The sequence below is a fragment of the Orbicella franksi genome, chromosome 7, assembly GCF_964199315.1.
Source record: "Orbicella franksi chromosome 7, jaOrbFran1.1, whole genome shotgun sequence".
Classification (NCBI taxonomy): domain Eukaryota; kingdom Metazoa; phylum Cnidaria; class Anthozoa; order Scleractinia; family Merulinidae; genus Orbicella; species Orbicella franksi.
In genome coordinates this window covers 5,226,903-5,242,700 of record NC_138151.1, presented here as the reverse complement: position 1 = coordinate 5,242,700, position 15,798 = coordinate 5,226,903, and the positions used below count along the sequence as shown (strand labels likewise).

Below are 15,798 nucleotides of genomic sequence, written 5' to 3'. Positions count from 1 at the left end.
ATGTTACTAATCTTCACGATGACTTGACTTCATTAGGAAATTCAAGGAGACCCATGCTTAAAGTTTGTTGGGCGAGGTACATTTTCGAAGTAAAAATGTTCCTTTTTGACTCAGACGCTAAGATTGAAGCTCTCTTGAATTGTCAGATTATCATTTTATTATCAATATGCTTTTGGACGTGTGCACTTAAGTTAGGAAAAGGTCAATAGAAAGAGAACAGTGTGTACGTCAGAAATATAGAGTTTTTCAGCTAGGATGAGCTGTGAACAAAAGAAAATAATAGTCACACGTGCAATTCATGTAATGTTTTTCCAGTCTGTAAAATATACTGATGTATGATCAGTACAATAGGATCATACACTTTTTAATGAATTAAAACAGAATAAACTTCTGATAGAAGATACCAGTTACTGCAGAAGATATCTCATAACGAGAGATGTTCATATTGCAATTTATCCAATTTCTAACCCAACACCACAGGAAGTAAGTGAGCTAATCAGGTGGCAAGCTGTACTGTTCGTGTGCTTCCCTCCCACCAATGAGAAAATGGGTAAATTTGAATGTCTTGAAAACAATACACCTTTTCGTGAATAGACATTGGTTATTGATCAAGCTTAAGGTGAAGATGGCTGGATATTGGCCGAGTTTCATTTTTGCGTGTTTATGGTTTAATAATAATAATCAATATTTAAACAGGGTGACCCCTTCAGTCGCAGGACTGGTGTCAACGGGGGCCCTGTATAACGTAAAATAAAAAGAGCATGTATAAATAATATATATCTATAAAAAAACTAACTACTTTAAAAGATACGCTGAAATGTTTAAAAAATTTAAAAGCTTAAAAAGGTAATAGCGTTCTCATAAAAATTGGATATAGAATTGAAAATGTTCTAAAAAATAACCTAAGAAAAAAAATCGGAGATAGCCTTGAAACGTTCCTTAGGTGGTAAAATCTTTATGTTCGTTGGAAGGCTATTAAATGTGCATGCACCATGATAATAAAAAGACTTTTTAGCGACATCTAAATGAAATTTAGGAAGTATAATGTCAGTGATTGACGATCTAGTGCATCTGTTAAAAACATGTTGGTTGTCGCTCTGGCAGCGTAACAGGAAATAGTCTTTAAAGTATAGAGGAACTTCTCCGACCAAGCACTTGTTAACTAACAGTGCACAGTGCTTTTCCATGGTTTTTGTAAGAGAGGGCCAGCGTAGGTTCTCGAGTATTGTTTCCGTGGCTATGTCAGGTTTAAAACCGTATACGATTTTCGCAGCTCGTCGTTGCAGGCGTTCAAGAGTCTTTCTGTTAGTGCTTCCCAGAGGGCAAAAGCACGTATCACAATAGCTTAATATCGGTAGCACCGTGGACAAATAGATCTTATTTGCTGCTTCCGTGGTTAAACAACCTCGTAATCGTGACAGGAGGCCAAGTCTGCTAGCAACTTTTGACCTTAAATAGCTTATGTGATCGTTGAAAGATAAACACTCGTCTAGCAAGACTCCTAGGTACTTGAACGACTTTACTTGGTTGACTTCCTTTCCTTCCATGCAAAGCGGACTATGAGATTCAGATCTGACTAGCCTTTGCCGAGTTCCAAATAAAACATACTCAGTTTTCTTTAGGTTGAGGAAAAGACCGTTTGCTGTTAACCAGTTAGAGACGTTATTGAGATCAAGGCTTAAGTTCAGCTGTAGTTGGTCAATGTTTGAAGCAGCAGTAAAAATAACGGTGTCGTCGGCATATAACATAACACTAGACAGACCAACGGCCAAAGGAAGATCGTTTATGTAAAGAATAAACAAGAGAGGCCCTAACACGGAACCTTGAGGTACTCCGCTACTGATGTTGGCGGCAGAAGAAAGGTGATTTTCAATGGACACTCTCTGAGTCCTGTTAGTGAGATAGCTCTCAAACCACGAGAGAGGCTGGTCTTGAATTCCATATCTGTACAACTTGTTTAAAAGACCGTCATGAGGAACAGTATCGAGAGCCTTTTTCAGGTCAATAAACACTGCCCCCGTCAATAGCCCTTTGTCCATATGACCACGAATTTTATCTGTAAGGAAGGTAACGGCCGACTGAGTTGAATGATTTGCGCGAAACCCCGATTGATAAGGCGAGAGAAGAGAGTTTTCTGATAGGTAGCTATGTAGCTGATGGAAGACAGCTTTCTCCAGAATTTTCGACAAGATCGGTAAAATTGATATAGGCCTGTAATTGTCCAGATCATCTTTGTTTCCAGATTTGAACAAGGGTACAACCTTTGCTTGCTTCCATTCAGACGGGACTGCACCAGTTTCAATAGAAAGATTTATCAAATGTTTTACACAGTCAGCTATCACAACTGCGCTGTCCTTTAAAAGTCTAGCAGGTAGACCATCTAGACCTGTAGCTTTCTTGAGTTTTAGGCATTTAAGTTGCTTAAGCACAAACGGTTTACCCACTGCTGTGAACTCAAAATGATTCTTTGTAAACAGCTCCTCGGTTGTAGAATTAAAAACTGGTCTTGCATACCGGCATGATTCAAATAACTTGTTCACAACAGAAGTAAAGTAAGTGTTAAACAATTCTGAAATGCTTTGTTTATCAGTAACAATCTTGCCCTCTGCCTTGATACAGGTCGGAATAGATTTCTGTTTCGTGTCCGGCATTATTTTCTTCACAGACCTCCAGAAAGATTCAGAATCGCCGCTGTTCTCTTCAAGTAGTGATCTACTATAGTTTTCCTTAGCACGTTTAATCCTTGCACTGACTTTGTTTCGGAGTAATCGATATGCGGCCAAATCGGTGTCTAATTTTGATCTACGATATTTCTTGAGACTGGCATCCCGAGCTCTCATCATCTGTTTGATTTCCAGTGTAAGCCATGGACAATTACGTCCTCTAACTTTTTTGTCGATTAGTGGAGCATGTTTGTCACATTCAGCCGCAAAGTTGCATTTCCACAAAGACCAGGCTTCTTCGACGTTAGTCGAACTCAACACATCATCCCAGGGGATTTTCTTCAAATCACTGCAGAAATTAGTTGGATCGTATTTAGCATAATTCCTGCACTTTATCACACGAGGTTGTTCTTTGAAGTTATTTATCTTTCGAACTGAAATTAGCATATCATGATCACTCAGACAGGATTCAGCAACTACGGCTCGAGAAATGTTTCGTGGATTTGTGGTGGCAAACAGGTCAATAAGTGTAGCGGTGGTTGACGTAGACCGTGTTGGTTCATTAATCAACTGTGTTAAACCAAAGGTTTTAAAAATCTCTTTCAACTTTTTGGTTTCAGAGCTTGGTTTCTTAGGCAAATAATCACAGTTGAAGTCCCCGTTTACAATAATTTCTTTTCCCTCAGCCGCGGCAGAGTCCAGGCTGTTGTAAAAGCGAGCCAAATAATCTTCGTCAGGCTGGCTATCTGACTCTGAAGGTGGCCGATAAAATGTTCCAAACAGTATGCTTTTTGATTTAGGCAGAAAAATCTCAATCCAAACAGATTCATCAATCTCGAGGTCAGATCGGCGCACAGCATTAATTGACTCACTGACAAACACTGCTACACCGCCTCCTTTCCTCACCAATCTATCTCTTCTAAAAAGTGTAAAGCCAGGCAATGACACTTCTGCATCCGAAATGTTACTGTTGAGCCATGTCTCAGTTAAAGCTATGATGTGAATTCGTGGACTTTGCGTTATGAAAACACGAAGTTCATTTAACTTCTTCCTCAAGCTTCTGATGTTTTGATGGATGAACTTAAGACCACGCAACTTTAGGGTAGCATCAGATGTTGCTGGTACAACAAAGCTATCGTTTAGACTGTCATCGAACTGTTGCTCAGCAGAAGATGGAACTGAGCAGAAATGACAAGTCGAGCCAGATTCAAAGTTCGCATCCAGGCATTTTAAATGGAAGCGCGATTTGCATAAAACGCAAAATCCAAAAGCCTGATTTCTTCTGACCGTCTTGAGACACCGAGGACAGGTTATTTTAGTGGAAGGTCCAGGATTCACGGAGATATCATTGCACTGAAGCAGTAAACTTGCAAGAAGAACAGATCTTGTAAGCCTGACAAGCTGAACCTTGGCGACAGGAGTGAGGGAAAAAAGTTTCTCTTTTTGCAATCTCTTTTTGCGTCACCTCTCGGATCAAAATGAGATCTAAGAAGTTCTCCTCGCAGTGTGGGTTTGGGCTACGCTTGGCAATAAATTAGTCCTCTGCCTTCTTAAATTCCGTGCAGTCAGAGCCATTCTGTGAACGTTTGAGTTGTACGAGAATTTAAAGTACATTTTCTTGAAATCACCTTCGACAGAACTGTGAAATTCGACAAAATCGTCCGCTGAACAATTTTAGGAAACTGGAAAACCTGAATGTGGACGCTTTACACTGAGCAGAAGTTGTATTTGTTACCTTTTATCAGACAGGGATAATCATCTACTTCTGACAAGACGAGCCTTAACATGTCATTCACATGAGCTATAAATTAAAGTGGCTTGAGCCTGCTTCTTTACAGTTTTGGTAGCTAGATAATGTTATCCTCTTTGCTTGAGAAAATGGTTAGTTTCCGTGAAGTGTATTGTAATTCAGTTCAGTAAAGAATATATCTTTCTGCGAACTAAATTGTGACTACCTTTTCTCGGTAAGTTGTTTTGAGTGGAGTCAGTACATAAATTGCGCTGTGCAAAAACGACGTAGCTCTGAGCAGCATCGATTTTTCGTTATAGGTGAAAACGATAAATCGTGTAACACTGCGAAATATCGTAACAGCTATCACAATAGCTTCGCGATATCTCGTGCAACATATCGTTTTAAGCAAAATATCGTTCAAATAACGTCGATATATCGCGATATTCGTCGATTATCGTTTACATTACTTTTGCACAGTACTTATACCTAGTCGTACCTTTTTGGTACGCTTCCGCGGCATATTGGCGAGACGTAGTCGAGCCAAAATACCCACGGCAAGACCAAATGAGTCTGATATACGGTAAGATTGGGTATTTACGCTAGCCAAATTTGGCCAATTGACCATCATATCGTAGCCATATCGGTCATATCGGGTCGGTGACTTGATATCGGAGAAAGATAACAGTCGAGGAATTTTAACCTAGAATTACAAGCACCATGAATTTCTTGACAGTAATCGCGTTAAAAACGAACCTTCAAAAGCCTTTATGTGTATGTTTTGATTAAGTTCGTCTGTAGTTTTACTACTCTCAATAACGTAAACACTGAGGCACAATGAATACAATTCTCGAAGTGCCGTGCTAATATAATCGTTCCGTTCTAGGAGCCGCTTATGCAATAACTCGTTCAATTGTGGGCAAATATGTATACAACTCCATTTACCATTGATGACGGTAGATCGTTCGCGAACTCAAAACAGACCCTTGTGAAATATACCGAATGACACTGGGTGCATTCCTGATAGGCTCCATTGACAGTCATGTATTGCTGTCTTCCCTTTAGGTAACTCTTTAGCCAGCCTACAATGGGAGACAAAAGTAGTTGAGACACTAAGGAGCTTAAGCAACGACGACGACGACTTCGAGGACGACGCCTAGTAAAAAATGAATTTATATTTTACAAGCTAAGTTCGCGATTGTCTAGATCTGTCCGGTCCGCCAATGGCTCTAAAAACGTGCTTAAGCTAAATATGCAACGACGGCGTTCAATTCCAAATGAATTAGCCGTCGTCGTCCACGTTCCGTAGACGACACAAAACTTGGTCATTTCACGTTGTCGTATTGCAGAGGACGGCAAAGAAATGTACCAAGATTTATAACACACGTGCACAGCTATCGTTTGCCTCTTATTATATTTTATTTGTATGCATCTGGCGTTGATTCTCTAGTACCTTCGGCGCCCCCCCCCCCCCCCCCCCGATTCAACGTTGTGTGAGCACTCTGGTATGTGCATTGTTAGGAATGGGAAAATCAACATTGTTTCGGGGAGGAGGGGAAAAATGTTTCCAAGACGCTTGAAAATCGAAGTTCACTGCAAATTCTGTCGACACTTTTGTCCCTCATTGTAGAAATGGACCCCCCCTCCCCCCCCCCCCCCCCGAGTGCGTCGTCTACCTCGAATTCAAGACTTTGCTTGCGACGCTAAGTAGTGCCACTGGTCTATTATCTTCGCTGTCCTTTTCCTTGCCTTTTTTGGAAATAAGAGCAAGTCTCGCTGGGATTCCAGTTAGTAAAACCACTTTTGATCTGAATAAGCTTAAACACTGTGTTGGTAAAGACTAAGTAAGGAAGGAAAATTTGCATCACTATATGGGTGTGCGTTGCTGAGGCCTGTTATTTTTTTCGTTTTTGTCGCTGCGTTTAGGACTGTGTATATTAAAAGAATTGAATTAACTTAACCTTAGATAGCTTTAATCGTCTCTTTCTTTGAACAGAAATAAATTTTGTGGTTTATCCACAAGTTAAGGGGTAACATTGCCTCAGTCACCCTGTTCGTTCTGCCAATTTCTAGCAAATCTGACTGAAAAGTATCGGAAGTTACTAAAGTTGTGAGATTTGGTGAAAAACTGAATTTTTGAAGGAGCAATGAAGAACTTCTCTATATCCTCGTGGTTTAATTTTTTCACACCTAGGTTATCATTTGGGATGTCATTTTGGCAGACTGAATTAAAATCAGGGCTCACAACAGACATTACTGAAACAGCTTTGGTATTGTTATTTCATCCTCCAGTGAACATAACTTTAGCATTTACGATAGAGATCCGAACTTTGAGATGCTTGTTCCATTGGTGACGTTTTACGCTACCAGACTCTCAAATTTCATTTCCCTTCGTCTTCAGACAGGGAAGTGTTTTGGAAATGAGAGACAACTCCTTTCATCAGAGGTGCACATGACATCTTTAGTCGTGGGACTCGCCAATTTTGCTTTCTTTCAGGTTGATCCAGTAGGTGTTATAGACATCTGCGACGGAAGTATTATAAATCAAGTTCAAGTTCACTCGATTCACACTATTTCGATTACAAATTATATAAATAAATTTTATTTGCCACCAAATAAAAGCGTTTATCGCTTCTACCCACGCTCCTGGCGTTACTGTAAACACAGTGTTCATTTTCAACAAAGAGTTAGCTGGGAGTACTGAAGTGTCGAACTAAATGGGGACGGGGTCACCAAGTACAAACTTGATTGAGCAATAATCACAAAACCATCACAAGACAACCTTATGACTTCGATGACAATAGCGAATTCATTGGTAATAGTTTCACTGGAAAACAACTTAGCCTCGCTTTCAGCGATCGGTATAAGACGTGGCATGTTTCTCGAGTTCGTCCTCTTTGTCTCCAGACCTGACACACTCAGCGAGTTCGACCCTCCTTCTCCCTTCCTCCACCTCAGTTATGTTATGTATTTGTGATATAGGCACTTCTCCTTTTTTCTCTTCCTTTGCAAGAGCTTAACAAATAATAATTCGCTAATATTGTATTTCATATTAGTTTTAATCAATAAATCGGCCATTATGCGTGGCCAAAATTTATCCCAACAACGACTTGTCTTGTTTCGATTTCTTTAAGCGCTCTAGCAAACAAAGCTCGACTGTTGACCTACAAAATTTGATGTGGTTGAATGTACCGCTTCATACTTATAATTTTGCAAACAAGGGAAGAAGACATAAAAAATGGTAATGTAGCCACCATCTATAGTTTATCTATCAAAAAACACGAAAAACAAGAAATAAGCAGAAATAACTATCCAAACTTAAGTGTGTATGTTAGGCTTTCTAAGAAAATGTTTCAAAAACTGTTGATTTTTGGCCTTCAGTTCTCTTTCAAAGAAAGTTTAAAAATGGTGATCTTGACCATGGGGCAGAATGCATGGACATCATTAAATATTCATTATCAGCGAAGCGGCAAATTTGAATGCGAGAGTGCTCACAATAAGAGAAGAAAGGGCTAAAATTGGCTCAGTAGCGTTGATTAAACTTGCTTTTCTGGTTTCAAGAAGTATAAATCTACCAACCCACGCGCGGCTTTTTGAAGAAGAATGCTATATCTACATTTAAAGGCTAAAACAAACAAAATTGAACAAGTGTAAGGACTGTTCTTTTGCACTTGAAAATACAGCAAAATTGGCCTTTTTTTGTATGGAGGCTGTTTTCAAAACGACATTTCTAAAAAGTTCTACTGATTTTCGCCAACCCACGAACGGCAAATGAAAAATTTATCTTTTTTCTACCAAAATATGTTTGAAGATTAAAAATCGGTCAACGGGAACCACTGTTCTTTCCGGTTTGAAAACTGCTAGTTGTAGTTGTGTTTGAAAATGGCGCGTCTCGAGCAAGTGGGCTATTGTTTCAAGCGTACGACCGAATAACAATGGTAACCAAGACTAAAACAAAACCCATTCAAAAAAGCCACTCGTGTGTAAACTGGTTCACAATTGCCGCGAATTTTAAAACTGAGGTTACTGTTCCGGCTGACTTATTCGAATAGCCGACCAGATCGCGCAATGAATATAAACATGGAAAACGTCAGTAATCGGGAGCTCTTTTCAGAGCTCTTCGAAAACCCGATCAATCCGTTACTCCTTCATATGGTACCTCCATTTGTTGACGTAAACAGTCCGATGTATTATCTTCAACTTAACGGCGAAGTAATATATAACTGGCGACAAGTTCACGGGCGTCCCCAAACAGTCTTCGACTTGCTCCAACGAAGCATCTTGCCTCTTGGATACCAGCTGAAGGCATCGGGTCAAGAGCGTATTGGAAATGCACTTGCTGAGAGCATTAGAAGATTCTGGAGAAAAGTTCAAGGAACAAAGGATGGAAAAAAACGAAAAAGATTAAAAGCAGAGACTTGGGTCAAGCTGGCCATAAAACCGGAGGAGATCGAGCGAACACCTTTCGACGTGTTGGCCGAGACCAGAAATGTAGAGGAGAAAGCGGCTTCTCTGTATGAGGAGATGCGGCAAGAACTTGCACACCGTGGCAAGGACTTCACTGATGTTGGCAAGAAACAGCATTATCAAGCGAAAATATAAAAACACATGACAGTAGAATTATACATATATAATTATCTACAAGACAACCAAATTTTCATTTTCAGAATTCATTTATAAACTTTACAAACATGTTTGACTTTTGCGAAACGAACAAAAAACACACGCGTGCGGTGAGTTGTTTCGATATTTAAATAACAAAAGCACGTTGAGTTCATTGAAACAAAGAAAGAAACAATAAGCGGAGAGTTCATTGTTTAGTTTACCGCCCCATCATGAGGTAATGAGTATTGTCGCGCATTCATAGCAACCAATGAAAACAGCTCGTTCGGAGCATCGATGAATATTAATAAGCGTCATGACATACCTATACACTTTTTCGAACTGTAAGTAAATGTCCCGAGAACAATAGGCATTGTACGCCATGCTTCCGAATTACGAGCAGACCTAGTAGGTTTCTTAAATTTCAAATGCACCTCTGTTGGGCAGCGTTGCACGACCTTACAAGACCCTCATAGACTGAGACATCGCTCTAACTGCTTGATTCTTTACTGGGCCATTCGAAGTTTGCACATACACAGGCCTAGTTAAGAACAGAGCTAGGTTTTCCTTGAAAAAAGAATATTTTACTGTTAAGACTTCCTGTAATTCTGTCAGTTGTCTTAGAGAGCAACGGGAAGACGCTGTTGAAGCGATTCAATTACACCGGAATTAGTTCCATGTGTGGCAAGATATCAAGACGGTCACCCTTTAGCAGTCCTACGTTTTTATTGTTTTGTTATTTTTCCCTGCAATCATCATTGAATGGAAACCTAATGCCACGCGTCATTTTACGCGGTATTTTACGTGTTTCACTCGCGATCTAGCACCACTACAGAAATAACCAAGCTAATGTACAATAACCGTAAGAATCGCTAAGCCGCAATGAGCTGACACAAAGCCAGAGGACGCAAAAAAACATTGTCATGCCATGCCCACGTGATATTTTCTCAAACAAGAAGCTAATTCCGGTGTAACATAATCGTTGTAACTTTCCGGTTGTTCTGTGAGAAAAGTGAAAAAGAAAACAGCAGGACTTAAACAGTTTGTTCGAGATATAAAGATATAAAAGCTCTTGACGATCCAAAACTTAATCAGTTTGATTGCTCCTATTCGGGAGTAAACGGCGCCTTCTAGCCTTTGTCAGTGCTGATCTCAGGTAAGTTGGTATCTGCATGTTATCTTTTTAAGAGATCTGTCTAAATCTTCCGGCTCTATATTTTCAATGCCATACTTAACGTTAATAATAGTTTCATAAATATAAAAAAAAACTTTATAATCCAGGGCAAAGTCCAAATAGTAGCGACACTGACATGATAATTTGGAAGCTCGTTTGTCGATCTGAAGCCTATTCGAATCTCTTCCCCGTCGAACTTGGGAGTCTGAGTTTTACCATAATTTTCTTAACCATTTCCACTGCACTGTCTTACTCCTACAGCAATAATTCCAGTTATTTGACCCGCCATGTATTTTTCCTTCTTTCCACGGCGTCTCTGTGCAAGACAAATTCTTCGAGTTTTGTCTCGAATAGGCGCGCGTCTACATGTTCCTAAAGTTTCGTGTCTAAGAATAGTTTATTTCTTGTGGACTTAACTGGTAGTCAGTGCAGTCTTTCTTACCTTCAGAAAGAACAAAAGAATAAAAACATTTGATGTTTGGAACAACTTAATGACCTTTCTTTTCTTCCGAGTATAATTAGTTTTGTTCTAATACTTCCTGTTTTTATATCATGCGCGCAGTATTCCTCTTGTGATCATTTCTCGATTGAATGTTTTGGCAGTGATTGTTTGGTGTAATTTCAATGAGATACACCGATAGCATTTGTTGTTCGCTTGCTGAGATGAAACGTACAGTATAAGATGTTTAAAAACATGACCAATTTTTTCGTGACTGACCGAATATTTTTCGGCAATTTAGAAAGAAAGATTACAGTGACAGTTGTTTGTTAGTTGTTTGGAATGCCTCTTTCGTCTGTATTTTGATTTATTTTTATGTCTATTTATTGATTGATGGATGGATGGATGGATGGATGGATGGATGGATGAATGGATGGATGGATGGATTGATTGATTGATTTCTATCTGCGTCTGTCTGTTTATTTGGTCCATTAGTTGTATGAAACCACGACACAATCAAAAACTGTTCCCCATATATTTTCTGTAATCAGAAGATCAAAATAGTGCATGCTCGAAGTGTCACGGTTCAACTGCGCATATCGGTTCAATTTTTCTGGCAATGCATTTATCCACTTGTTTACCTGTTTACGTATAATTACTTTACTGGCATAATTATTAAGCTGCTTACTTAGGCAATATATTCGTTTCGTTTCATCAGGGACATACGGTTAAAGTTACTGTTGAATAAAATGTTAGGGGCATTACAAGCCCCCTTCCTATTGAGTATCGGCATCGCCCTGGTGACAAGCTTAGCCGCGTTGGAGCTGCCTTATGAAGTCCTAGACTCCATAGTGGAGCTGAGCGACACTGATCAGGACTTCACAGACCTCACCCGCGTCAACGTATCTGATGACCTAGGTCCCACCCGTCCTATCTATCGCCTGGACCTTGAACCAGATTTTATAACCTACTACGAAATTGACATCGGAAGTGACTACGTAGTACTCTCTTCCGGTAAAAAAACTGGAGATTATCGAGAAGTGGAGAGTGGCCCGGATCCAAGACCAACTGATGTGCTCATACAGCAGGCTCAGGACAATGGTCAGCGGTGCGCCAAGTTTTATCGCTTGTCACCAATGGGATTGACGGTTTGTAAGAATGACAATGGAACTGTTGTGGCGGCGAATTACAACTGGACGGCTACTACTCCCCAGGTGGGTTGAATTAGACGTTACAGATAAACGTGTATACCTGATTTTTATATAAGTAATTAATAATATTTATTAGCTGTCGTTAATCTGAGCAAAACTAGCAGAGCGTGCGGCCTTGTTATCAACAGAAAGTCCAGAAAATAAAACAGAAAAGGAAAAAGATGCAATATAACTGTATAGGAAAAGTCTAAGAGCTCTTTGTAAAGGAAATCCCAAATTGAATAAAAGAGAGCGTTAATCAGTCCCGCAATCCTATCTCATTCTGAGACAAACATTCAAAATAGTTTGGCCTTTGTAGCTTCAACATTGTATAGAATATCAACTGTTTTTTTTTATTTATTGATCTCTCTGGCTCGTTTGTGAAACAGATTAAAGATTGGCGAGAGCTGGATCAGATGGTGAATCAAAGTCTTAAGGACTTTAAACAGCAGTGGCGACAAAGGTCTTTACAGAGGCGGTCGCGGTCAGACTGGGCAACCACAGACGTGGATCCTAGAGGAGGAGGAAAGAAGAAAACAGGCATTAACGAGGAAGCCCTTTTTCCTGGCTCCATTATGAAACTTGCTCTAGGTGAACGCTTCAGATCTGTTGGCGTCTATATGAGAAACATTGGTAATTCACGCATGCACCACAGTTCAAGATCCGAGTGGCAGCAGAGACTCTGTAAGGTGCTTGTCGACGTGTGCAAGCCAGAGGGAAGTACCAAGGTAAATCCAATTGCTATAATGGAGACACCCAATCATCTCTCATACCTGAAGCTTGAGGTACGCGGCAACCGGACACTGGTGGGAAATATCTTAGAGTGGCGTGAAATTGGATTTGTCGTGGAAATTAAAGGACGTAAAAACGAAGTGATAAAGAAACATTTTGCGATAAATTTGCAGTCCAAACGATCCAGACGCTCCATAACTACAGGATCGATTCCGGCTGAATACAACTTTCCTGACTATGACCAGCACGATTGTTGCGGTTGTAAGAGTGGATGCAGTCCTGTGGCCTGGGCTCAAGTGTTTGGATACTTCGACAGACGTGCAAGGTACATCCCCGATTTTTTTAGTCCAACAATATACGGCGATAAGTACACTGTCGCTCCGTTATACCTGACATATGACGTAAAGCGCTTTGTAGAGGACATACGAGATGAGGTTGAAACTTTCTGTAGTAATGGTGAAGGCGCCACTCAACGTTCCAAAATGCACTACATTGCGCCGTGGTTTCGAGCGCGCCAAGGATCCAGATCAAGGGTTGCTACTTATGTCGAGAAACGCAAAAAACGGAGCACTAAAAGCAGTGGAGGATTCATTCAACGAGGAGGCTCATCTTGGATTGCATCCAAAGCTGTCTATTACTTAAAATACGGCTACCCTGTCATTCTGAGCATTACACTAGAAGGTGGAGGCCATGCGGTCGTCGCCACGAAATACAAGCAAAGGTCCAGAAGTGAGCGTCAGTGTGACACTACGAAGACTGGATGGTGGTGGGGAGAGAGGACCAAAGAAAACTGCTACTGGAAGACAGTCTACGATAACGAGTTCTTCTTACATTATGGTTGGGGAGGATATAACAACAAGTGGCAAGAAGTAGGTGTAAAGGGTGCTTACTGCGCTTATATTACATAGAAATAAGTCTTCTTAGATACAACGCACATTTAATTGAAGATGTATTTTTATTATTGCTGACAGGCGTAGACGTCTTTGTACTCTGTTTACGACACTTAGCAGAAAAATTGTATACCTTTTTTGAGTTTATTAATTTTATTCGAGACTCTGGTATTTTTACAAATTTTTTAAATTGAAGTTTTCGGACTTTGTGCAATGTAAAACATTATCTTGGCGTGACTTGCGTCACAAACTGGACACCTAAATTGAACAGTTTAGATGATTTACACACCTCATATGTTTGAATCCTGAAGCTTGAATACTTTGCTAAAGCGCTCCCTCCCCTCTCACCCTCCAAGCTATCGAACGTAACAAAACCCTAAGCTATATGGCGTCGATGTAATTGTACTTTTTGCATCAGTGCAACACAATTAAGAAAAAGTAAACGCATTGGCTAATCATCAACATTCTCATGAGTCGAAATAAATTCAGCAAATTAAGTTCGCACGCAAGTAACGCATCATTTTTTGTCAACTGTGCCTTTTAGTACGAAGAAGAAAGGAGGAAGCGCAATGGCATGAATTCCTCATAGAGGTTTTGTTCTTACAGTTGTTTTTAGATCACTCTCAGTTTCAGATATGTTACCTAAGCCTCGAAATAGCCAATCGCGTGGTCCAGATTTGCACAATACGTGCGTGGACAATCTAATAGTCTCTACATGCATTTCCATGTTTTTAAGTGTTGTTTCACAGCATTTCCGTTTTGAGCACTGAAGGTTCCGGGTTCGAGAATGCCGCCGGTGCAAGAGAAGTTTAACCGTTTCTGTGCTTTTGCGCACTCTCTGTATCCAGGCACCGGTATGTACTTCGCTCCGGCCTCAGTAGGAGCTCAGCATTAATTTGGGTCAACCTTAACGGTAATTTAAATTTGCCTCGTGTCAGAATGTCTTATGGGCGCTTTAAGTGTCATCGAGACTCTTACAGCAGAACATAAATTTCTATGATCAGCGAAATAGTTTTAGCTTGTAGCGAAATAATGATGAGAGAATCGAATGATCGTTTTTTCTACTTAAGTGTCATGACACTTATAGTACACCAGACAAAATTACTCGGTTCTGATTGGTCGACAGCAATACATGTACAGTTAATACCAAGTTGTACTCCATGGAGAGTCAGTCACATTTCCACTACAAAAAATCCCGACATCCGTTTTGTTGTGCTTCAATGACTAAAAGAAAATGAAACAACGATGACAAAAAGAAATTGCCTCAGTAAGACTCTCCTTTTTTTTATAATTTTGTCTGGTGTAATATAATAAGAAAATCGCAGGACCATCCCGTACAAGTCATGGTTATTAGATACCGTGGAAAAAGGCGAACGTAGATGAGAATTTTCAAAACGTTACGCACGCATAACAAATTAGAATTGTTCCTATGTTCCTGTCAATAATAATATCTTGTATCGTTATAAGAGACTTAAAATATAAAAGCAATTGAGACTGAGTTTCGAGTTTATGACAACTTCAGGAGAAGTTTGAAAACTCAAAGTTCCTCGTTCCTTTCTCTGCACCATCAGATCCCCAGAGAGTCAAGTGCTCAGCATATAATTTCTCCTTCCAATGATAAAATTAAATCGAGCAAGTGGTTCGTCAGTATAAAAACATCCATCGCAAGGGTAAATGTTTGATTCTCTTTACCCAAATATGGGAAATGTATGTAGCATACCAAGGACAAATTGTATGTGAACACAAGGCCTTTGGGGTTAAATCACGTTTTTCTCTTTTACAAAGCATAAATGCTGAAATAGATGTATCCTTGCTTTAGTGTGACGAATAATTAATTCTGTGAGCTAGGTCCGTAAAGTCAAATACATGTGTATCTCTGATGTTCTTCTAATACATCCTGCGAGACAGAGATGACCTTCTCTTTCTGCTCACAAGGCAGTGACCAGAAGTAGAAGGGAATTTATTTCGACGTTCAGAGTACTCCCTTTACGGCCAGTAAAGGCACCTTTTTAGTTAGTTAGTTAGTTAGTTAGTTAGTTAGTTAGTTAGTTAATTACATACATGTATTTGTCAAAGGGAAATCAGTGGAATTTATTAAATTAAATGGAATAAAATGCTAGGTCGCAAGAACTGGCAAGAAACTTTCAGTATCTCAATAGTCTAAATCAGTTGATGGCAGTAGTTTGCAATACATTACAAAAAAATGGAAGTAAAGGATAAGGCGTTTAAAATTTAGCTGCTTGTAATCACAAAACTGTAAAATATCTCGGACATGTTAAGTCCAATAAACATGCATGAAAATGTATTGTGTGATTTGATGTCAGCACAACTTCAGCTTTTTTTTTTTTTACTAACCAGTGCAAGGCTTCTGCACACTGT

At 39.8% G+C, this 15,798-nt stretch overlaps 3 protein-coding genes across 8 annotated transcripts in view; all 3 read left to right on the top strand.

Annotated features, from left to right (window-relative positions):
* The window catches only part of LOC145493479 (A disintegrin and metalloproteinase with thrombospondin motifs 16-like), a 47,028-nt gene extending 46,396 nt beyond the window's left edge, over positions 1 to 632 (top strand). For all 5 annotated transcript variants that reach the window (XM_081472954.1, XM_081472955.1, XM_081472953.1 and 2 more), the window contains one exon: positions 1 to 632. This exon is cut by the window's left edge and continues 1,981 nt beyond it. The gene's annotated coding sequence lies outside the window, so the exon portion shown is untranslated.
* Positions 633 to 6,620: 5,988 nt separating this feature from the next.
* Positions 6,621 to 9,435, top strand: LOC145493506 (uncharacterized). The gene has a single exon (XM_081472992.1). The coding sequence runs from the start codon at positions 8,461 to 8,463 to the stop codon at positions 8,992 to 8,994; it is 534 nt and encodes a 177-aa protein (XP_081329118.1). The 5' UTR covers positions 6,621 to 8,460; the 3' UTR covers positions 8,995 to 9,435.
* A 10-nt stretch (positions 9,436 to 9,445) lies between these two features.
* LOC145493491 (uncharacterized) lies at positions 9,446 to 15,790 on the top strand. Of its 2 annotated transcripts, XM_081472974.1 has the most exons (3): positions 9,446 to 10,150; positions 11,326 to 11,821; positions 12,187 to 15,790. In XM_081472974.1, exons 2-3 carry the CDS (start codon positions 11,357 to 11,359, stop codon positions 13,435 to 13,437), a joined length of 1,716 nt encoding a protein of 571 aa, XP_081329100.1. In that variant the 5' UTR covers positions 9,446 to 10,150; positions 11,326 to 11,356; the 3' UTR covers positions 13,438 to 15,790. The 2 variants fall into 2 exon arrangements, with proteins under 2 accessions (XP_081329100.1, XP_081329101.1); XM_081472975.1 differs by lacking the exon at positions 9,446 to 10,150 and having other exon boundaries at positions 11,043 to 11,821.
* Positions 15,791 to 15,798: the final 8 nt, after the last annotated feature.

What these genes read in the sequence shown, in the direction of transcription:
- LOC145493506 (XM_081472992.1), top strand. Translation starts at nt 8,461, where the DNA reads ATGAATATAAACATGGAAAACGTCAGTAATCGGGAGCTCTTTTCAGAG.
- LOC145493491 (XM_081472974.1), top strand. Translation starts at nt 11,357, where the DNA reads ATGTTAGGGGCATTACAAGCCCCCTTCCTATTGAGTATCGGCATCGCC. An exon ending in GGACGGCTACTACTCCCCAG is followed by an intron (nt 11,822 to 12,186) that starts GTGGGTTGAATT and finishes TTTGTGAAACAG; the next exon opens with ATTAAAGATTGGCGAGAGCT.